General features: G+C 41.4%; 1 protein-coding gene across 7 annotated transcripts in view; it reads right to left on the reverse strand.

Moving 5' to 3' along the window:
- Positions 1–24,836, reverse strand: part of Ehmt1 (euchromatic histone lysine methyltransferase 1) — a 105,275-nt gene that overhangs the window by 60,122 nt on the left and 20,317 nt on the right. For 4 of the 7 annotated variants that reach the window (XM_050139896.1, XM_050139897.1, XM_050139892.1 and 1 more), the window contains exons 5-9: positions 15,950–16,107; positions 15,400–15,588; positions 10,222–10,299; positions 8,578–8,698; positions 4,321–4,458 (exon numbers count right to left, since the gene is read on the reverse strand). In XM_050139896.1, the coding sequence (XP_049995853.1) occupies positions 4,321–4,458; positions 8,578–8,698; positions 10,222–10,299; positions 15,400–15,588; positions 15,950–16,107 (684 nt within the window). The remainder of the gene's footprint in view (positions 1–4,320; positions 4,459–8,577; positions 8,699–10,221; positions 10,300–15,399; positions 15,589–15,949; positions 16,108–24,836) is intronic. The other 3 variants (XM_050139898.1, XM_050139894.1, XM_050139895.1) reach the window with 2 other exon arrangements.

Here is a 24,836-nt window from a genome sequence, read left to right on the forward strand (position 1 = left end):
GCTGGGAGGAGGCAGAAACTTTTTCCTTTTCTCAATAAAAAAAAAATATTTTATTAATTGAAAAAAAATAAAAAAAATCATCCTGAGGGTTGGAATGCCCAAGGTAATCAGGTATAATAGACCTGCCTTTGTTGCCCAGGTAAGTCAGGGTGTGACCAAGAAACTGGGGATCAATTAAAGATTAAATTGTGCTTACCAACCCCAAAGCTCAGGTCAGATAGGATAAATAAAATTCTAAAAGAAAATTTTTACGTTTAACAAAATTGGCCCTAGAGACCGGCAAAATGATTGGACAGACCTCCCTCCCTCTATCCTGTTTTGGGTTCAAAACACCCCCGGGTGATTTAAATTCACTCCTTATGAGATCCTATGTGAGGGCTGCCACTGCTCACCAAGGCGAATGAGGTATATAATCCTAATGTTGCTCTTCCCAGACTGTTTTCTGCCTACCTAAAGGCCCTCCCGATCATCCAAGCCCAGGTGTGGAAGCCTCTGGCTGCTGCCTACCAGCCTGGACACCCAGAGATTTCACATCCGTTGGTGATCCCGTGTACGTCTGGAGACATCAGTCCCAGAGCCTTAAACCTTCCTGGAAGGGACCCTACACCATGCTCCTTATGACAACCACCGCTCTCAAAGTAGACGACATTGCAACCTGGATCCATGCATCTCATGTGAAGCCAGCACCTCCACAGGACTACTCAGGACCCTCCAGATAAAAGCTTCAACACACCCAAAGCTAAACAAAGAACTCTTAAAAAAATACCAAACGAACTCTCTGGGACTCTTATCCTGTATGTAGACATTGTGACTGATATATTTGTCTGGAGGGGGGTGTATGTGTGTAAGCAAACTCGACAAGGTGGGGGGGGGGGACTGAACAAGCCCCCTCCTGCAGGGGCCCTAAGCACCACAACAAGCCCTAAGGCCCCGCCATTTCCCAGCTCCCTTCCTAAAAACCCCAGCTAGATTCTTCCCAGTCCCAGGACTGCAGACTCAGTATTACCCAAGTTTTAGCACTGACCCACCAATAAGAGAGACCTCAGAAAATCCCAAGATTGGGATTTGACAAAACAAGAGGAGGGAATGAAAGACTCTAAATGCATTTCTGAGGCCTCTCAGCTCTAAAGACATTTCCTGAAGCATCTTAACATTTGAGAACTGGACAGTCACCCACACACACACAAACACACACTGCTGGGCTGCTTATCTGCTTGTGTCCTTGTGAATAACCACGTGCTGGACTGCTCATCCCCCTGTGTCCTTGAGAATAATCTTCAACCGTAACTCCATTTTGGGAATTAAGGCAAATACAACCCACAGATGTTGACTCAGTTCCTGATGTGTTGATTTAGTCACTGAACCAAAGGTCAGGATGGACCACAGAGATGCTCTCCCTTATCACCTGACCACGCAGCAATTCTCCTGCCCTGGAATAGATCATTGCTAGTAACCCTTTGAATAAGCCAATCCAACAAGTTGGAAAACAACCTACAGGTCACCCCCTTGTGTCTGTGGCTTTTTGCTTTAAAAGATGGACTGTAACAGCTATCGTTGTCCTTCATATCCCGAACCTGAAGGACCCTGTCATGACAGAATAAAAATCCTCTTGCTTTTGTATCAATTTGTGGTTATGTGAATGGTGTCTGGAGCAACTCTTCCCTGATGTTTGGACATCTAGTCCAACATGAGGAGTTCCCATTCAGCAACCTGATTCATAAATAGGGGAACAGACAGAAATACAGAAAGTGGTCAGGACCTGTCCTCCTGTCACACCAACCATGTGTGGCTCAGGTGAGATGAAAGAGTGCACATTCCTGGAGAGCACTGTCAGAACACGTACATCTACGTAGATGAGGGTGTGCTTCAATCTCCAAAAGTGAAAAACTACAGAGATATCAAAAGAAATGGCTGACACAACTTTCTGCACACTGTCAGAACACGGTTCAAGAATGGAGGTGTTCCAGGTGGTGGTGGTGCACGCCTTTAATCCCAGCAGTCAAGAGGCAGGGACAGGCAGATCTCTGAGTTTGAGGCCAGTCTAGTCTACAGAGTGAGTTTCAGAACAGCCAGGACTACTCAGTGAAAAGCTGTCTTGGGAAAAAAAGGGGGAGTAGTGTGAGTGCTTATGAGAAAACCACCAAGAAACCAACCAACACAAGAGTCTTTTCAGTGATTTCAGTTTCTTCAAAGACACAGAATTTGTTCTTAGAATGTACTTTACTGCCCCTTCCCAGGTGTAGTAGGTAGGAGTGAGTTTACTTCAGATTATTCATTACAACTGGCTATTTTGTTTATATGCCTCTGTGGAACATGCAACTTACTTGTTACAAGTGGCTTGTCCACCACCTGTGGCTTGCCCTTGTGATTGTACTCTTTACTCATGTGACTCCTCTTAACCATCAGAGTATAAACTGTCAGATGCTCTGACTAAAGTTGGCTATTGCATGAGACCTTAGTCTGCCTTATTTTTGGGCTCCATTTCCCCACATCCCACCACCTCTGGAGTGGTAAACAAACACAATCTCTCTTCTGACCTTGGGCTCTCCTGATGGGCTCAAATCCTTAGTCTACCACCTTCACAAACCTCCAAGCAATTACAGTGAGAAAAGACAATGGAAGCACAAATATTCATTTAGGTCCTCAGCTCAAGTCTAGACCCTCTTGTACCAAGACTGGATTGAACATCTGAACTAAGTGACCAGCTTCAGCAAACTCTAAAATCTTCACTCATACTTCCAGCACTCTTACTATCTACCTTCAGGTATCTCAATTTCATACTTAAAAAAGAAGACAAGTAGGCAATGCTATTTTTCTTCAAGGAACTGATTCTCTAAGTCAAGAGTATGTTTGTTGTATACAAACCAATCCCTGATTGATGAATCAGAGGTGATCAATCACAGGAAGGTCAATATACAAAATGCCAAAGAACCTAAGGAACAGCACTACAAACTGCCCCTTCTCCTTCCTCTGTAACCTTGATACCACCCTTCTAGATGTGCTTAAATTTATAAAAGACTTTATAATTTCATTTAGCACTTTTGGCCTTTATTTGTATGAGAGATGGATCAGGACATTTTACATAGAAGGGCCCCTAAACGCCATCACAATATCATGTTTATTCAGCTACAACAGGCAGGGCTCTGTTATACGGCACTGGGGTTGATATGATAAAGTACTATTTTGTGATTACAATTAAATTTCTAACCTCCCAAATCCAAGTTTTGAAGACTTAAAATACGGTTCTATTTAGCTTAGAAGGGAGGCACATGTTAAGTACAATGGGGCTTTATGATATTTAAAAAGGTTTGTGAAAAGAAAAAAAATCACTTCTTTGGACAAATCCAAGATCCATGAGAGGTAAAAGGTATGGTTTACTAAATTACATAAGTAAATCACAGCTTCCTAAGAATTTAAAATCTTAAAAAGCTGGGTGTTTGTTCTTTAAAAACAATTCATTAAATCCCTAGAGTAAAATATAATTCTATAATTTCAAAATATGAACAGAGTGTAAACAGCTCTGGGGTCTTACATTTCCCCTTAACATTATATTTCATAAAGATTTTTAAAATATAATTAGAGTTTTCACTGTTAGGTTTTTGAGTGATTTAAAGAAAGGGGAGCAGAAAGTGAAAGCAAGTCACAACGATTCAGGCACAATGGCAAATACGACTGCCCCTGTGACTGGAGGCTGTACTCCACTGCAAACCCAGCCGAACAAGAGACCAGAAGACAAGCTACAACCAACCGGAGATGAAACCAGAAACCATTTAAAGGCACGCTGCATCACATTCAGAGGAGGGTGGCATCTTTTTCACCAAGAGTTTCACACATATCAGGCTCACAACTGGGAAACTACTAGCACCATAAACTAGGCATCAGGCGATGGCTACTTTGCTCTTAGGGGGCTCTCACTCACACTTTCTGTCTTTCTCCCGAGCCGGTAGTGATCTGGCAAATGCATTTGCATCATGCCTTTTCACTCACCTTTATCAGCTGGGTGGCACACACCTTTGATCCCAGCACTAGGGAGGCAGAAGTAGGCGGATCTCTGTGAGTTTGAGGCCAGCCTGGTCTACAAGAGCTAGTTCCAGGACAGGCCCCGAAGCTACAGTGAAACCCTGTCTTGAAAAACAAAACAGGCACAAAAGCTACAGAGAAACCTTGCCTCAAAAAAAAAAAAAAAAAAAAAAGGAGAGAGAGAGAACAAAACAATGCACTTTATCAAACTGTCTATTATTATCCACCAGGGGGCATCAGGGTAACACAGAACCAGACCAGTAAGCAAGCAAGATGGTGTAGTCATACTCCAACACCAACCTTCATTTTCCGTCTGGGAAGACAGAAGTCCTCTGACACGGAGATCCAGGGAATCCAGAGAAACTTCCATATACCCAGCGCTGTCTCCCAGAACTGCCTGCTCCGTGCTTCCTGGGGATGACTTACAAGTCTCGGAACCTATACACAGAATGCACACATCATGAAAACTGCCCAACAGCGAAGACTGTAGCAGTGCTTGTATCTAAGCCAACAATCCATAGAACCCACACGGTGAAGAGAACCAACTCCTATAAGCTGTCATCTGACATACATAACATGCAAACACAATAAAAATGCTTGTTTTAAAAACCCAAAATTAAAACACAACAACAAACACTCAAACAAAAGGCCAGTTTCCAAGAAAGGCACTAATTCTGATGAACACCTAGGCCACTTCAGTTTCAACTATCATTTTATTTCTTGTACATTGTTTTATTAAGCCCCATGAATACCCAGTTTCACAAGAAAAGGGCTGATCAAGAAAAAACGAGAAAGCCAGAAATTATGGTTCATGTTTTTATCCTAGCACTTCGGAGAACATGGTCACCGCTGGCTACACAATGAATTTCAGGCTATCCTGAACTGAGATTCCCACCCATCCACTCGGGGAACAAAAAAAATTCATGACCATATTACTACATTCTTTTTTTAAGATTAAAACGAATAATTTATTTAGTAATTTTATGTTTATCAGTGTTTTGCCTTCACATATGTATGTGCCCCACATGAAGATCTGGTACCCTCTGAGGTCAAAAGAGTATTGAGTCCCCTGGAACTGGAGTTACGGACAGTTATGAGCCCATATGCAGATACTGGGACTTAAACTCTGGGCCTTTGGAAGAGCATCCAATGTTTTTAATTGCATAATGATCTTTCCAACTCCAATTAGTGCAATCTTATATCCAGATCTGCTAAGTAAAAACTGATAATAATCAAGAAAATAATAAAAATATGATAAAGGAACTAGATCTGGCAGTTCATGTCATTAATCCCAGCATTTGGGAGGGAGTGGCAGTTGGATCTCTGAGGGATACACAGTAAGACCTGTCTCAAAAGAAAGAAAAGTGATGTATTTTTTAAAATTGTTTTAAAGTTTAGAATAAAATGGAAAAATCTAAGAGTTTGAAAGACCCACTAACATGATGAAACAAGTTAACGATGTAGAAACCTGTGCCTGTGATGATACCAGCCTTCCTGCTGTTTTAGCCCACAGCTAAAGATGCCCTGGGATTCAGCCAACATCCAACCCATCAAACATGGTAGTCTATGAAGTACACCACTCACTTAAGGGCAATAAAATCTAGACATGTATAAAGATGGAAGGATCCAAAGAGGACTAATTCCAAAACTAGTTTTATAGATCATCTAGTAGGGACAAAAATTTATGTAGGCCCTAATCTTTGAGGACAAGGGAGGGTAGCAGCAATAGGCCAGCCTGTCCATACTTCCCAAGATAGCCTGAGAGATCTGCAAAATATTGAGTATTTCCAACTACAAATACATTTCAAGAAGAATCCTAAAAAGTGTGTATACATTACATAATACTTAACAGTGGCAAAGGGTGGGTGATTATGTTTCAAAATGAATCTTCTAAATATTAGTATGCAATATTATGAAAATGACGAGAAATAAATGAATCATTAATACAGAGGTATGATACAAACATATTTTAATTAAAACTGTATTCTGTGCCTAGATCTTAGACAACAAATTTCAAACATAAATAGATTTTGCAAAATTTTAAACATTTTACATAAAACAATAAAATTCACATTATTCAGTAAATATTTAAGTATGCATTTTACACTCTGAAACCAAAATGGCAAAAACGGACTCTCTACCCTCAAAGTTTCTTTTAGTATTGGATCCACAAATACTTGTGAAAGTCCACAGTTGAAACCACATGGATTTTCTGTTCTCAAAGGGCAACCTGTGGTGAAATAAATGGCAATGTTCAAGAATGAATGGGCAGAGCAGGTGCTCAGGAAGGACACAAGCCCTATATAAAAAATCTCTGTAGTCCTTCCCATGTCACGTGGCTGTCTCATAGGCACTAGCCCACAAACCTCCTTTTCTGTCAGAAGCTAGACTGACAACTGAACAAAACTGGCTGTGTAGCATAAAGATAATAAGCAAATAAGTAAATGAGGCAGATTAGAAAACTCTAAAAAGGCACCTACACACCACTGTTAATAAAAACCCCAAGGCACTAAGTAGCACTAAGAGATGGCTTGGTGGTTAAGAATACTTGCAACCTTTGAAGAAGACCTGAGTTCTGTTCCCAGAACCCAAATAGTGGCCCACAAGCATCTGTGACTCCAGTTCCTGGGAATCTGACATTCTCTTCTGACTTCTTGGGTCACCAAGCATTTACATAAGAGCATACACATGTAGAGACACTCATACACATGAATAATAAGAACATCTTTAAAAAGGAAAAAGTAGCCGTAGTTTATTGATCCATTGTAACAGATCAACTGCACAGGTACAAACGGGAGCCACCTCTTCCTCACATATTCAAATGCTGCCTCGTTACATTAAGGATCTACGTGAAAGCTGAAAATTTTCAGAAGAAAATGTGGAATAAACTCTGGTAGCCTGGTTTATTCAAAGATTTCTGTTTCTTTGGTTAGTTGGTTTTTGGTTTGTTTGTTTGTTTGTTTGTTTGTTTTTCAAGACAGGGTTTCTCTGTAGCTTTGAAGCCTGTCCTGGAACCAGGCGGGTCTTGAACTCACAGAGTCCACTTGTCTCTACCTCTCAAGTGTTGAGATTAAAGGCGTTGCCACCACCATCTGACTTGTTTGTTTGGTTTTGGTTTTCAAGACAGGATTACTCTGTGTAGCCTTGGTTGTCCTAGAACTCACAGAGTCTGCCTTCGCCTCCCAAGTACAAGGATTAAAGGTGTGCGCCACGGCACCTGGCTTACTCACAAATTTCTTGAACAAAAAAGTAAGAACCATTAAAAAAAATTCATAAATTTGACTTCAATGAAAACTTTCACTAACTCTTCTTACCTAAATATACTGTTAGGAAAATGAAAAAGCAAGCCACAGGCTAGGAACAAAACATGCAAAATTTCATCTGATTGAAATTCTCAGTGAGAAGATAAATGACCTAAATATAAAAGTTAATGAAAGACACAAATACACACTTGACAAAAGAAAATACACACAAGCTAAGAAAGCTCCATCTCATTACTGACCTGGTTAAAACAAACTGAAGCTACTAAGGAACACTACGGCACACCCTCTGGAGCCACGAAGTTATTATACAGACTCCAACAAGCAAAGGTAAGGACAGAGAGGACTTAAGCCCCAAGTACTGTGGTGGTGATGTACAAGGAGACCCAAGCTAAACAACGGTTTGGTAGTTTTCCAAAGACTGAGCACACCATATGCAATTGTGTTAGGCCAGCCAGAAAGATGTGAAACACCTGTGCTTCATTCAGACATTCCTATCAGCTTCCTTTCTGAGAGCCTAACCCAGCAGAGACCAGCGTCCACCCGCAAGAAAATGACTAGTAAGTGACAGCACCCCACACAGTCGGGACACTTCTCAGAACCAAGAGGAGGGTGCTCAAAACAATTATCTCAAAAGTGACAGAGCATGGGGAAAAAGACTCTATATTGAGCAACTCCAGTCACAGGATTCTACAAAGTACTAGACTATCAGCAAAACAGAAAAGCAAAGGCTTCCTGGGAATGCGGAGGTGGTCACAGGCTAAGGAAAGGCTACCTAGCAGCAGGGTTAGGGACACATAGAGGGTGAAAACAATAGTGAACTGCTCCTGGTGAGAGTTCTATAACTCTATGCCAGGCACAACTCAACAAAGCTATACAATGAACCTGAGCACACTAACCCTTTGTCCCTCTGATCTGAAGGACATGTTCTTGATCTCACCTTAACAAACTACTCTTAAGGACTACGGATGAGTAATAAACGACTCAGGCCACAGAGGCAGTAGGAATCATCAGACTTCCTTCTTCCATATGGTATAGGAAAAGTCCAGGCACTAGTCCCATGCAGGTGACAAACTATCCATGTCGGCTTAGTGCTCGGTAATGAAGCCAGATCAACTAGGTTTATTAGAAAGAGACTACCTGAGGATTGCTTAAGTTTCTCTAAAGAAGTCATTTCAAACACTTTTTACAGGAGATCCTCTTTCCGAGTGAAATCCTTCAAATAGACCAGCCCAGACGACCTTCCTGCTGACACACCACACATAGCTTGCAAAGGCCCCAGCTCCACTGTGCTCACCAAGCATGCTGCTTGGCTTCTTTCTACTTCTCCGCCTCCTTTTCCGAGCAGGCTTGATCCAGGGGCTGTCAGTCTTCCCTCTCCTCTTGAGAAATTTCTTCTTGATACTGGATTCAGAACTCTGGAGGACCAAAGGGCATGCACATCAAAGGCAAAGCAGGGGGAGCTCCTGAGAGCAAAAAGGACTATGAGTTGTTTGCCTCAAAAATCAAATAATTGCTATATCTTGATTCTTCCTCTAAAAGATTCATTTCACTTTTGGACATGTTTCCAGGTTATATTCTAAAGATACATATGCTGTTCCAAAGCATCTCACTAAGCCCAGTCCTTTTAGAAGGATAAACAAGATAAAACTAAAATACAATTTGTAAGTTTTACATCAGTTTGGCACACTGTAAAAGAATAAACTGGAAATTTCTACTCAGGACTAAGCAGAAAGGCTCAATAAGTAATCTACTTTTCATTATACATATCCACTCATTTTGATCAAGAAGGAACAAAGCTCAAAGTGCCCTAGAATCCACACAGGCACATGCTACATGGATAACAAAAAAGAAGTATAATCAATTTATAACAATACAGAGGTTGCACATCTGTTCCCATGTTGCAAGAAAGGACATCTAACAACCACAAATCACAACAGACCTACAGCACAAATTCTAGTGCCAGAAGATGCTAGAAAAAGGTCACATGAAGACAGCACATGGGTTTCTCAACCTACTTTCCAAAGACATATATAGACACACTGAGGATACTATACTGATACCCAGGAAGAGTCGCGTGGCAGAGCATGCCAAGTAATCCCAATTATATGGAAGTATGTCCACCTGCCCAAGCCGTGGGTTGGCTGTGTGGGTCTACGTCAGTCACCCCAGCAAATTTGTTGAGGAACATCTCCATCACACATGCTTATATTATAAAGGTCCCTACAAACAACCCTCATTCCACCCTATGTTTCATACAGAAAAGCTTTTGGAAAAACTTCAACGAGCACTGCTAAGTTTCTACTGTCTCGATCATGCTACTGGACCCCAGGAAATAATGTTCCATCACCAAACCCAAGGATCCTATATGTGTCTTCCTTGCCTTCACCACAGCAGTCTGACACAGGGAACACTTTCTCCCTCTTCAATTTTTGGTTCATTACTTTATCTTACACAGATAACTTTTCCCTCAAGCTCACACGCTTCTTATCTCCTCTGCTCAGTATTCACACGTGGGTGGGCTACTTCACAGTTGGGTGGGCTATTCCATTCCAGGGATTCACCTATTTCAAACCTACCCAGCTCCTAACAAATACGCAGATTCTACGTGACAGGTAAGGGACTCTACCTCAACATAGCTCAAGTCCAACAGCTTCTCAGCAGCCAACACAGCACAATTCACCACGGGTATGAATAGCCAGAAATATAGAACCAGACCCTTCCCTCAGAACCAAACACAGCCCTGGGAATGTCTGACGTGTTATTGGATCTCAACAACCAGATTATCACACTTGATCTATCTGTGCCTGAACTACAACACTAAGTGACCTCTTTCCCTTCAGACAAGACCCCTGGATACCCTGTGACTTTCAGCATACACAGGAGGTGGTAACAGTGACTTCATCTGAATCATATGAACATAAAATAAATGTCAGATTACCAGGTCAGACTCATCTCCACCATCTTCATCCTCCCCTGTGTCAGGTGACTCCTGCTCTTCCTCTGAATCTCCATCCATCTGATTATGACATAGGACAGGGAGAAAACCAAATAAAAAACAAAAACCAATTAGATTTTTTAGTAGAATACAAATGAATGCACAACAAATGTTTAAAAAAAACCTGGCAGATATACATGGAAGAATCCTCATTGTCTGTCCCATTATAAAGACAAGTTACCTGGCTGGCTTTGGCCAGGGAGTTTCCAGAGAACAAGATACCATGAGTTTCTGTTCCCACTCTCTGTTAAGATACTACATAGCAAACGGACCGACTCTGACGACTCAAAATTCATCAACTGCATGCAAGACATGCCATATATATGTAAAAAGTGGCAAAATGCACACACAAGCACATGGGCACACACATACAGAGATAGAGAGAGAGAAAGAGAGTATATTCTGAAGGGCTATATAAAATAATACACAATCAAACCTACCTCTAATTGCCCAAGAGTAGTCGAGTCCCTAAAGCCGTAGGTGCTATGTTACCTGGCCACTTCCAGCCACACTGAGCCCATGCCTAAACCTGTTTTCATGCTGGACACACTTCAGTGACTCTTTTCTAATTACAGACAAGTTCTGTAATCATTTCTGTATCAGAACACCAAAGACAACTTGTTTTTCATAGTGTATTCATCATTCTTGTCTATACTGTCAGTACATGAATACAGTGTCCACTTGCCGCAGACCCACTCACTGCAAGACAGGGCTGTGGTCTGACTCTGTAGGATGCACTCCAGAATAGTCCACTTCTTTCTGATGTTCCCAGCTCAACAAAACTTACAGGGTTTGCAATCAAGCTGCACTGCAAACAAGCCAAGGTCTTCAACAAAAGGTAGACAAGGAGGGATGTGGAGCTCCTGAGTTAAATGGCACCCCTCTCCCCTAATGTATCTCATTAACACCCTATACACATCTCTTGTTTACCTATTCTTTTTATTTTTTTAGATTTATTTATTTATTATATATACAGTGTTCTGTTTCCATATATGCCTACAGGCCAGAAGAGGGTGCTAGATCTCATTACTTAACGGCTATGAGCCACCATGTGGTTCCTGGGAATTGAACTCAGGCCCTCTGGAAGGGCAGGCAGTGCTCTTAATCTCTGAACCATTTCTCCAGCCCCTTGTTTACCCATTCTTAACACTGCTGATGTTCCTACATTCTCTCATACAATTCTAAGAACTGCTCTCAATCTCCATAGCACTTTACAAGTTAGAGCTGTGCAGAAAGTTTTGATTAGATTTTGATGGGACTATTCTGAGCTTAGAGATAAACCTAGAGACAATGTATTTGTATGTGTCATTTGATAAACACATTAAGCAAATTTACAACACATTATTGCTGAATGTGTTACCCTAGATACTCTGGATATGCCAAGAATTACAGCCAGGCTTCAAGGTGTTTTGTGGTTTATATTTCAGATTACCGATCATTGGGAGATTCACATCCTTAAGACAACCCAAATATGGACAGACAGGAATGGACACTGATGTCTGGACCCCTGCATTTTTTTTCTTTCAGCTTTTCAAGACAGGGTCTCCCCTTGTAACCCTGGCTGTTCTGGAACTCATTCTGTAGCCCAAGTTGGTCTCAAACTCAGAAATCTACGTGCCTCTGTCTCCCAGTGCTGGAATTAAAGGTGTATGTGGCCACACCCAGCTTATTTTCTAGTTGATGTTTAAAAAACATGACTAGGCATTTATGGATTTGCTGATGTTTATAACAAAATCACACAAAAACAAGAGATGTCTATGTCTTGATCACATGGAAGTATAGTTCAAAGGCTGTAATGGTTTTTCTGGGGTTTTTCCAATATTTTAAGGTGGACGTTCATATTCTCATTAAACTCTTCTCCCATATCCTTTTAAATATTAAAGTTTTAATTACTTCTCATCTGTTCTTATCAGTTTAAATATTAAAGTTTCTTTCTGGCTTTTCTCTTACAGCATCACTCAAAACAATCAATGCTATTCTCCTTATGTTCACGCTAAAAGCAGCAATCTCACCCTCGTTTTATGACCGATAATAGAAATGCTTTTAATTTTCACCAAAAAAATGTAGCCTTCATTGTAGAATCAGGGACTTTGCTAGTTTTATTTAAGTTTTCTTTAAATTCGCTAGGCAGTTGTTTTGCTCTTTTGTATGTTTAATTTTAAACAAAACTGAGCAATGCAACTACCCAATAGAAAAGAGATTACACAGAGAGGATCACTTTAAAAGTGCCACTTGACAATTACATGTATAGCACATGTAAGGAAGAAAGCACAAATTGAAATTCCAAGGAAAAAGAAGAATAAAGAGTACTAGTTGGCAAAGAGTAAGTTAGAAGTAAGGAACCAGAATGTGATGCAACTAAAACCTGTGTACAGTAGCAGAGGAAGCTGTCCTTATTATAAGAACAACAGAAAACAACTCTGGTAGGCAGGTCCAGCTTCCGGCTAAGAGGGTAAGGCACTCCAAACAACCACTGTGCCCAACTATCACAGTACCTTAATTAGCTTGTAATCCACACAGCTAGATGAGAATACCAATCTTTTCATGACTCAGTAAGGCCACAGTAGAACATGATACTGTGCTGACTAGGCAAACAAGGATCATTTCTGGATCAAAGAACTGCTACAAAATGAATTTCTAAAAAGACAGGCAACATAATATCTAATAAATAAATGATTGATACTTAATCAGTTCTTCACAAAAGAAAGCATCTGTGGTGGTTTGAATAAGAATGGCTCCAATAGGCTCATATATTAGAATGCTTACTAACCAGAGAACGGCAATATTTGAAAGGATTATAAGGATTAGAAGGTGTGGCCTTGTTGGAGGAAGTGTGTCACTAGGAGTGGGCTTTTAGGTGTTTTTTTTTGTTTGTTTGTTTTTTTTTGTTTTTGTTTTTTGGAGACAGGGTTTCTCTGTGGCTTTGGAGCCTGTCCTGGAACTAGCTCTGTAGACCACAGTCTCACAGAGATCCACCTGCCTCTGCCTCCCAGTGCTGGGACTAAAGGCGTGCGCCACCAAGCCCGGCCAGGCTTTTAGGTTTCAAAAGCACACACTAACCCCTGATTCCCTTCTTCCTGCTGCCTGTGGTTCCAGATGTAGAACTCTCAGCTACTTCTCCAGCACTATGTCTACTAATATGCTGCCATGTTCCTCACTATGATAATGAACTAACAATTTGAAACTGTAAGCAAGCCTGAATTAAATGCTTGCTTTTGTTTAAGAGTTGCCATGGTCAGGGTGTCTCTTCACAATAGAAAACATTCACTGTTTTCATACAAATGAAAACAATCATAAAGAACAGTATTCAGTCTTCTAGAAATCAGGAAAAGGTACATTAAAACTATAATATACTAGCACTATGTACTCACTAAATGGACAATGGCAAGTGTGGCAAGCCAGTGCAGCAAACAGGATACTCAAAAGTAGCTGACAGAGATGTAAATGCCTACAACCCTCTTTGAAACTGTCTAACAGTGTCTGTGGATTAACAGGCACAGTGATCTACTTCCAGTTGGATCATGAAATCACCTGTGCATAGGATATAGGTGGGACTGTCACATCAAACAACCTTATATAGAGTCCCATAAAGAGAATAATGGACATCTAAATCAGAATAGAATCCAATAAAGGAACAATCTATCATGGCAGTACTCAAGCTCAGTCTCAGGATCCATATATTCTCTAAAGGGATTACTAAGAACTATGACGCATTTCTGTTAATTTTCCTACTGACATTTATTCCAGTAGTCTTGGGTTGAGAATGCAAGATTACAAGAATATTTAATTAGGAACCAACGCAAAGACAGCAACACGAGACATAAAAGGCAGACACATCTCAGCTCAAGATGATAGTAGTCTTATAGATCTCTTAAAACAGTTACAGAGATCCCCAGACTACCTGAATTCTACAAGAATGAAAATTAACAAAGCAGATGGGCGGTGATGGCACACGCCTTTAATCCCAGCACTAGGGAAGCAGAGGCAGGTGGATCTCTGTGAGTTTGAGGTCAGCCTGGTCTTAAAGAGCTAGCTCCAAAACAGGCTCTAAAGCTACAGAGAAACCCTGTGAAAGAAAGAAAGAAAGAAAGAAAGAAAGAAAGAAAGAAAGAAAGAAAGAAAGAAAGAAAGGAAGGAAAAGAAAATTAACAAAGCTTCAAACACAGTGGGTGAAATAAGTTGTAAGGCAATAAAAAAAAAAAAACAAATAAAAGGGACACGCACTGTGTGCTTCTTCTATAAGAACAAAATTAAGCACAATTTTAGTGCTGGCACCCAAGTAGGCGGTATTCTTGTCTACTGAGTTACATGATGGGATCTTGAAATGCAACACTGGTTAGTCTTAAACTCTTCGTCGCAATAAACCCTCAGTCCCCAAGTACCCAGACCTATAAATTCATGACATCACCACTGACTTTTTTAAAAACACCGGCTGGAAGCCAGGTATTGGTGATACACACCTTTAATCCCAACATTTGGGAGGCAGAGGCAGGGAGGAAGATTTCCCAGGCTAGCCGGGACAACACAGAGAGAGAAACTCCATCTCGAAAAAGAAATTATTTATGCATATGTACACTTTGTGGCTTTTCTTTGTTAATCTAGTAAATCTCATTAAGAGATTCCGAAGAATGAATCAATTTTTTCTAATCATTAATAGTTTAGCACATAGCTGTATTTTACTATTAGGAATTTTATGAAAGTGTTGCCTAAGAATGAACCATAATGCTTTTTCTATATTTATTCCTCAAAATACTTTACATAACAAAACTATTGCTGATTCAATGAGATTTATTCTAGTCATTCGATTCTTTTTCCACTGATCACATTTTCTTTTTTATTTGCCTTTTGTTTCTTGGTTCTTTTGCTAGCTGACAGTCATTTAATCCTTTTTTTTTTTCTTTTGTGTTCTACGTACTTCTAGCAGGCCTGAAACTCACTATATAAACCTTGCTGGCCTTGAACTCAGTGATCCACTTGCCTCCACCTTCCGAATGCTGAAATTAAAGGCATGAGCTTCCATGTACAGTTAATTTTTTATAAATGTTAAATAAAAATATTCACTAGTGTATAACAATCCCAAAGTATTACCCAATGTCACCAGATAGAGAAGTGGAGTCCTACCTTGGCAGCACGGTCAGTCTCGGACATACTCTCTTTAGAAGTCCTACTGTCCTCGGTGGGAAACGCAGCAGCCTGCTCAGCTCCATGTTCCTCATCATCCTCCAGCTCATCTGAGTCTTCATCTTCTGAGTCCATCTCCAAGCTTTCCCCATTAACATGCAGGGCACTGTCACCCAAGGCTTTCTCGCCCTGGAACACAGCAATTCACAGCTCTCGAAGTACTGTGGCTCAGCACATAAAGACTTAACTAACTCACTATGAAATGTGATGATGTATCCTAAGATGAAAGATGTAAAGGTCTGCCAGCACTAGGGGCACAACAGAACCTAGTAGGAGAATAACCCAGCAAGAAGGATTCCTGGAGTTAGGGGGTCTTGAAAAAGTCACCTACGCTATACAAGAGGAGCTCAAGAACTCTAGTCCTTCCATGGCGAATAAGGTCACCAAATTAGTAATAACCGCAACAAAATGTTCTTTTGGCCAAAGAGACTTTGGAACCAGGAACACATTTCCAAAAACATGTGGCAAACAACTCCCACACCACTCTTACCTTAGCGCCCACAGTGGAATGAGTTATGCTCTTAAACATCTCAATCATCGTCCTCTGCTTTAATACTTTGGTCTTTTTCTTAGGAACTAAGCTATATGTTCCCATTCTTCGTTTTTTCTTCCGAGATACTGCAGCTGCTAAAACAAAAGGCAAGCAAGCTAAAAAAAAAAAAGTCAAAAGGGGACAAGAAAGGAAAAGAAATACCATTCAAATGTTTTTAGAGGTAGAAGACAGGCTACAAAATTCATCAGCAAACCCTATTACTTTAGACACACTTCTTTAGGCATCAACACAAGAGTATAACAGGAATTGCTTACTTGAAACAAATTGAGAAAAGTGAAACACTTCCAAGACCATGTTTCACTAAAAATAATTAATTGCCCCACCTTGCAGGCAGGAAAACCACAAATCATCAGAAACAAGGCCTTCAGACTACCTACTAATAGTCTCCATGCCCTTGAATAAAGGAAGCTCTGCCCTGAGAAGTCCTCTCCTTTCATCATTCGCCCGAAAGGAGCATGTGTGCAGCAGGAATGACGCAAGGATTAGAAGGAAAACCACCCACCATAAAGTGGGCCAACCAGTCTCCCAGGATATAGAAACCTCACTCATAGCTGGCCTCTGTGTATATCCATTTTCTGGGACTTTTGCTCTTTAAACAAAAGGGGGCAACAAAAAAACAGAAATGGGTTCTCAGGAACTCCAGACCCTTCTGAGCAAAGGAAAAGAGATTCTCTCAAGGTTTTTTTATTTTGTTTTGTTTTTACTTTTTAATTTCAAATTCAAAGATCACCACTGTAGCATATTGGAGGCCTGGGTAAAATCTCATGTTTTAATTCTAAAACAAAGAAAAAGAAAGGAAACATGCACAAGCATGAAGCATCTAAAATGGTGAGTCATATAACAATGTGGGCAGCACCATCTCCTCATCAATAAAGGCCAAATGAGCACTTTCTCAGTAGTATCTTTTCAGTACTGTCTTTCCTTAACGCAGCACAGTAATGACAGCTAATATCACAGACCAGGGCCCTGCACTTGTGAACTAGATATATATGATCTATTAAGCACCTGGGCATTTATGAACCAAGAGCTGGGAGTGGGAAAGGAAATGGGGGGCTTCTGCCATGTTCCAGGAAAGGCCTTCAGGTGGAGGTCTAGGCCCAGGAAAGGGAAATCCTATGAACACTGACAGTTTAGAAAGGACTTACGGGATAGTTTATAGTACACAAAGCATTGAAGCAAGAACTCCAGCATGGTGGTTTGAATGAGATATCCCCCATAAGTATCAGGCATTTGAATACTTGGTTCCCAGCAGTGGCAATTTGAGGATTAGGAGGTGTGATATTGTTGGAAGAGGTTTCAAAAACCTCCCAGTCATCCCCAGTGCATCACCCTCAGGAAATGCTTTCTGCTTGTTTGTGGATCAGGATGTATGTTCTCAGCTACTCCAGCATCATCCATGCCTGTTGTCATGCTCTTTGCCATGAAAGGAACCATAAGCCCAAAACAAACTCTGGCTTCTATAAGTTGCCTTGGTCATGGTACTGTGTCTCAGCAATGGGAAAGTAACTAAGTCACCCAATAAAGAACACATGCTACTCACCAGCACCTTCAGGACAATTTAAGAAATACCCGCACATATCAGCAAAAAAAGAACAAGCAGGGAATAAGAGAAAGGTTAGGGTATAAGGATGCAGTCCGTGTGGTGGTAGTGGTGGGGTCAGGGCAGGGAGAGCAAGAAGGCTCAACAGGAAAGGTGCTTGCTCTGGACGCCTGACAACCTGAGTTTAATACCCAGAACTGGTAAAGGTAGAAGGTGAATACCAACTCCAAAGCTTTCTTTTGGCCTCCATTTGCATACTGTGGCATGCCATGCACGCTCCACATATCATATACATAATAACAAAGGGGGATTAAAATTATTTTTAAAGATTATTTATGCATTTGAAAACTACATCTGAAAAAGGCATCAGATCCCAATAGAGATGATTGTGAGCCACCCTGTGGTTGCTGAAAATTGAACTAAGGACCTCTGGAAGAATAGCCAGTGCTCTTAACCACTAAGCCATCTCTCCAGCAACCCCCTCCCTCCCTGTCCCCAACAGGGTTTCTTTTTTTTTGTTGTTTTTTTGTTTTGTTTTGTTTTGTTTTGCTTTTTCAAGACAGGGTTTCTCTGTGGTTTTGGAGCCTGTCCTGGAACTAGCTCTTGTAGACTAGGCTGGTCTCGAACTCAGAGATCCTCCTGCCTCTGCCTCCCGAGTGCTGGGATTAAAGGCGTGCGCCACCACCGCCTGGCTCAGGGTTTCCCTTTGTAACAGCTATAGCTGTCCTGTAACTAGTTCTGTAGACCAGGCTAGCCTCAAATTCATAGAGAGCCATCTTCCTCTGCTTCCCATGTATTGTGATCAAAGGCATGTGCCACCAACCCCCAGCTCCGACCCTCCCTTTTTTTAAGGAGGAAAAGAGAAAGAGGAGGCATATAGGCAGGCAGGCAGGCAAGTTAGTTCCAGCTTTCAAAAAGTAGACAGGGCTAACAGGAAATGTGGGGAGGGAAAGCAGTTGGGTGCACAAGAAAACACTCTCCCTAAGACCACCACAGCTACTGTGGAGTAAGTAGCAATTAAGGAAACTTACTGCTCTTCCAGAGAACATGAGTTCAATTCCAAGTACCTACATCTTAATTCTAGTGCAAGGTCCTCATCAAGCGTCTGTGGGCACCCACCTATACATGGCATTGACATACATATAGACAACAACAAATAAAAAGTAAAAAGAAATTTTTCCTATTAAAATAAAAAAAGACAGCTAGAGAGATACCTCAGAGGCTAAGAGTCATGGCTGTTCTTCCATGGGGCTAAAGATATGGCCCCGAAGTTACAAGAATCTGCTGTTCTTGCAGAGGATATAGGTTCGATCCAAGAACCCACATAGTGGCTCAGTTCCAGGGAAACAAATGCCTCTTCCAGTCTCCATGGGCACTACACTGACATGGTGAAGGACATATATACAGGTGCCTGTTTCACTATTGTTTAATTCTAATATTTTTTCATATAATATAGACACTAATCTTCTGTCAGAAGATAAAAGTTTCCGAATAATTCTGTCCTTTTTTGTGAACTGGACTTTTATTCTCTTCAGAGTGTCTTTTGACATACAGAACTTTTTAATTGTCAAAGTTCAATAAGTCCTTAAATTTCCTTTTCTTTTCTGGTTGCTTATGCTTTTGGTGGTCTAGAAGAATAGGACTGACATAATAAATATAAATATATATATATTCCATATATATATATATATATGGAACTTACTGGACTACCTTACATGATGTGGTCCAGCTAGTAGAACAACAGCACTGTACAAGCAAAAAGTTCAAGAATCCAGTACTTGTTCAGTCCACAAGACCAGATGCATTACCTGGTCTTCAGTATATGCAAGAAGCCCGAAGAAATATGTTCTAATGCCAATGAAGAAATGGACTTGCCAATGAGAGCAAGAGCAAGCAGGTAAAGAATAAAAGCTTCCTTCTTTAATGTCCTTTATATAGACAGCCAGCAGCAGGTGTGGCCATGATAAAGGTGGATTTTCCTACCTCAAAGATCCAGATTAGATGTGATATGATAACCACTAACATTCTGATTGATGTTATATTACATGATTAAGAAATCAAGGAAAGAAAACAAAAATCTGTACAACACATTTTTAACAAGAAACAACAGAAACACAGTTAATTATAATCCTCATTCTGAAACTGGTCATGTGGCTGTTGCTGGTACTGATGACCATCTTCTCCTACAACCCATTCTGTATTTCCTCCAACCTCAGCATGCACCTCTTTTCCTAGAGGAGTGACCCACCCCTTCATTCCTGAAGGCTCTGTGCTCTTCGGTATCCTGCTTGGATTCGGTTACTATAGTTTCACAATGATTTTAATCACAGAACATGGTAGCACCAAGAGATACCCTTAAAGGATCTCCTGCACCTAATCTTTCTTAACCTCCACTGTGGTGAAACAATCCAATTTCCCTTAATAAATCTGGATCCATCATGCCCCCTAACAGTTATTCCTTTAGACTATTAGCTTAAAGACATTAGAAACCCAAAAACACTAGGGTCTGAGCTTCCAGTTCAATAGAAATTGGTGAAGCAGGGCACTAACTCCACTCACTGTAGCCAAAACTTCTAGGCCAGCAGAATTTAAGGTTGTGAAAACAGGAAGTAAGAAAATTTCCTAGGAATGATAGTAGTGAGTAGAATTATTTCCTTTTCCACCCCTTGATTCCTGAACCCCATACATGGGAAAAGTCATACCATATACTGGATGCTGATTCAAAGCATGTACTGAATTCTGGAGAGCCCAGGTTGCACCTAGTAAACGCTATAACTAGACATCAAAAGTAACTTTCTATCAGTAACTGCTCAGAATAGTGTGGAACCAGTGGGTCGCATAATCTATCACCAGGTTTCTGGCTGGTCTCTGATGCCGGTACATCTGGCACTCAGCAGCAGCTGTAGTCAGGTCAGCCTTAGTAATTGGAAGGCCATATTGTTGAGCCCATACATAACCCACATCTCCGCCAACTTGTTCATGGGCCCACTGGACAATGATAGGGACAGCTAAGGAAAGAGACTGACTGTCCACAGAATGGTTCATCCTATCTACTTGATTACTGAACTCCTCAGCTGAAGCCACCTTCTGATGAGCATTTACAGAAGACACGAGTATCTTCACATCCTTTGCCCATTGGGAGAGATCTGTCCACATACTTCTTCCCCAGATGTCTTTCTCAGCATTTTCCAATCATGGCCTTTCCATGTCCCTCATCAAGCCAATCCATTGACTTCTGTCTTAGGGTTTCTATTGCTGTTAAGAGAAACCAAGACCACAGCAACTCTTGTAAATGAAAAATATTTAATGCTGACATTTTCAGAGGTTTAGCTCATTATCATGTGGCAGGACTCAGGCAGATACAGTGTTGGAGAAGAAACTGAGTTCTACATCAACAGTAAGTAAGCTAACCCACTGGGTGTGGCTTGAGCATAAATGAGACCTCAAAGTCTACCCCACAGTGATACACTTAATCCAACAAGGCCATATCTATTCCAACAAACCAAATCTCCTAATAGTGTCACTCCCTTTGGGGGCCATTTTCATTCAAACCACCACAGGTACAGCCCATGAATCAGAAAACAATTGCACAATTGAACATTTCTCCTTTGAAACAAAGCGTGTGACCATGTATGTATACTACCCAAAGTTCTGTCCACTAGGAAGATTTCCCTTCGCCAGTATTTTTCAAGACTCTCTAAGAAAGGGGTTGGAATGTTCCAGCTGTCCACTTCTGGATGGCGCCTGTATAACATGAAGAACCATCAGGAAGCCAGGCCCTTGTCTCTTTTCTCAATTGATCACAGGGCACATCCCATGAGGCTATAGGTGCATACTTGGCAGCAGATACCATTGTAATGGGAGAAACCATAGGCAGTGGGGCAACTTATTCACATAACCTGCCGCCTATGCCTTCAGGACTTGTTTGAGGCCAGTCACATAGATACCTCTCCCATTTGATAATAGATTGCTGTGGCGCACGACCTACTTTATTATTTGGTGAAGTCACATAGCACCCAGCTCATGATGAGTTGCTCAGGTTGTATGGTAATTTAGAGGCCCATTGTCAAATGTACAATTTCCACTACGGCCCAATAGCAGACCAAGGGCTGTCTTTCAAGGAGAGAATAGTTGTCTGCTGACAAAGGTAGGGCCTTGCTCTAAAATCCCAAAGGTCTCTTCTGTGATTCATCTAAAGGGGTCTGCCATAGGCTCCAAAGAGCATCCCTATCTGGTAGAGCAGCCTATACAGCAGTCTGGACTTACTAAAGATCCTTCTCCTGTTCCAGGCCACACACAAAGATAGCAGCTTCCTATCTTCTGTTGAGCGCATGTGTTGCCAAAAAGTCCAAAGTGGTTGCTACCTCCTGTTCACTTGGTCCAATCAGCATAATGTCATCAACATAGTGCACCAGTGTGCTTCTGGCTGGCCATCCAGGGGAATGAGTCATTTGTGGGGTTCACTGTCAGTCTCTACTGTTGGCAGAACTTGCTATAAGCCCAGCACCGGAGCGGCCAGATGTCTTCCTTGATTTATTGTACTCTAGCTGAGCCCAAAGCTAGTCAGCGGAGCTAATCTAACTTCATCTGGAAACCTTTTATCCTCAAGAGTTAGGATTATAGCAGTTACCTACCTGGCTTTTTTTGAGGGGCTAGGGATACCCATGCTTATACTTGTATGGCGAGCACTTTACCCACTGAGCCATCTCCCTTGTTTCTTTCCCCCATTCACTGCCTGGACTGTGCTCCACTGAACAGGGTATACAAGGTTCCCACCCTCGGACCAGCACAACATTTTTCACATCTGACACTGAAAAATACAAGTCCTATGGACTTTTATCTTCCTGAGATGGAAATGGACTACCCTAGATAACCTGCCTACAACTGCAGGCATACAATGCACTGTTAGCCAAAGGGAATCTAATCTGTTCATCTTCTCTGCCTACACGAAACTCACTGGTTCAACAGGAGGGAAAAGAACAGAGCCTTTTGTGATAATCATCATAGTAATATTAAAGGTTAATAACCAAAATCAGACAACTCTGATCCCCTGCAAACAAGGAGGCATACAGAAGGATGAGGTCTGAAGAAGCAGAACAGGACAGGAACTGTCCCAGCACTGAATCTGTATACATGCTTTTACAAAGGTGTTGCTCCCTTTCTGCCTTCTATGGCTCCTTAACTTCTAGCATCTTCCTAGAAGCCTCACCCTCAGAGTTGAGCTTCTGCATTCCAGGGACCAACGATGGTGCACCAATGATGGTATTAAGTCAAAATGGCAATGCAGGGCATGCTTCTCTCTGGGAAACACACACACACAGAAAGAGAAATTCAGACCTCTCCATCCTGGGAATGGTACAAGCCCTGAAGTAGCAACAGAAAAACAGAAAATCCTTTCCTTGTACTAGGAAAGGATATGCATCTGAAGAATCAAAACAAGTCAGTCGACTGCTGAAGCATATTACATCTACATTTTGAGGCTACTTCAAAAGGTGCAGGCTAACAGTCTAACCAACAGCTTACAGGGAGAGAAGGAAAGCTAAAGGAAACAACACAAAACAGTAAATCAAGTACTGATGAACACATACAGCATCTTGTTTTGAAAAGCTCTAATCAAAAAATAATGAAAGCATTTTAACATAGGGGGAAAATCATAGCACATAACAAAAACACTGATTCAACATTCCTTCATTCCTTACATACAGAAGAATAACTCTACACAACTCTGAAAAGTGTCACATTTAATTCTTCAAAACAAATAACAATAAGATAAAGAGCCAAAAAGTAGTGTGAAGTACAAAGATATAATCAAGACTGAGAGCTCCTTACACGCAACTAACGCAGGCCAGTGAATGGAAAGGATAAGATGAACCTTGGGCATCCAGTCCAACCACAGGTCTTCAGAAAGTAGTGGGTCAAATCCAAAGACTGAGGATATGCAGCTGGACAGTGCCAAACCTAGGGTGATTCTAGCAATGAAATAATGATGATGATATTAGAATAAAGCCTAGAGAGTCATAAGAAAGTTTGCAAATTGCTATGGCTTTATTCTTTCTGGTTTGTTTTTGAGACAAGGTCTCAGGTTGGTCTTGAACTTGCAATCTTGTCTCAGCTTCCTGAGTGCTGGGATTAAAGGCCTTGCCCTACCAAAACCTAGCTTCCAGTTTCCATCTTGAAGATCTCATTTATTAAAGGCTTAGTCCCTAGTATGGCACTATTAATTAAGGTCTTCAAATCATGGAAGGCATGACTTCCAATGAGACAGTGGATCCTAGAACCCTTTCTCTTTCTTTTGCAGTTTCTACACATGAGGTAATCATTTTGTTTTGTCACACCCTCCAACCATGTATCACTGCAGATTCAAATTCAGCTAACCACTATAATACAGCGATCTTAAAACTGTGAGCCAAAATAAGCTTTCTTTTTATAAGCTCGTTATCTCGGTTATTTGTTACAAGGAAAGAAAGATGACTTATATGTAAACAAATACTTAAAAACAGATTGAGGCTCAGGAATGAGCTTAGTCAATAAAAATGCTTTACAGGCAACCCTAAACATCTGAGTGTGGATCCACAGCACCCATGTAAAAAGATGAACACAGCAGTGTGTGTCTGTAATTCTAGTATTGGGAAGACAAAAAACAGGAGATCTCAGGTCTTACTAGATGGTCAGCCTAACCAAATCAGTAAGCTCCAAGTTGGGGGAAAGACTTTAGACAAAAATAAGGCAGACAGGGGACCACAGGAACCATGAGTTTGAAATCCAAGGGCAGTGATGAGCTGGCACCACCCTTCACATGTTGCTAGACAAGTGGGGGGGGGGTGGTTGTGGAGTGCAAGTCAAATAATCTCAAGCAAAAGCGAACTCCAAAAGATTGTAATTTTTATTCTTTATTGTAAGGGAAAAACCCACGGAACAGGAACGGGAGGTCCAACCTCAAGGTGTAGAAAACCGGAACAAGAAGGCTGGGCATGCCAGAGGTTTAAAATTGAGTAGCCCAGGCTAGCCTCGAACTCCAGATGCACTTGCTTTTGCCTCCTCCAGCAAATTCTTCCAGCCTTGGCCTTGAACTTGTGACCCTCCCTGCCTCTGCCTCCCAAGAGCTGAGATTAAAGGCTTAGACCACCACCACCTGCCTGTCCTGGAACTCACTTTGTAGACCAGGCTGGCCTCGAACATACAGATCTACCTGTCTCTGTTGCAGGTGGATCTGAAGTTCCAGGCCAGCTTGGGCTACACATTTTTTTAACCGCAAGCCCGCCCAGCGCGCGTCTCTGTCTCTCT

The sequence above is a fragment of the Alexandromys fortis genome, unplaced genomic scaffold, assembly GCF_014885135.2.
Source record: "Alexandromys fortis isolate MF-2015 unplaced genomic scaffold, M_Fortis_MF-2015_v1.1 scaffold_33, whole genome shotgun sequence".
NCBI lineage: Eukaryota > Metazoa > Chordata > Mammalia > Rodentia > Cricetidae > Alexandromys > Alexandromys fortis.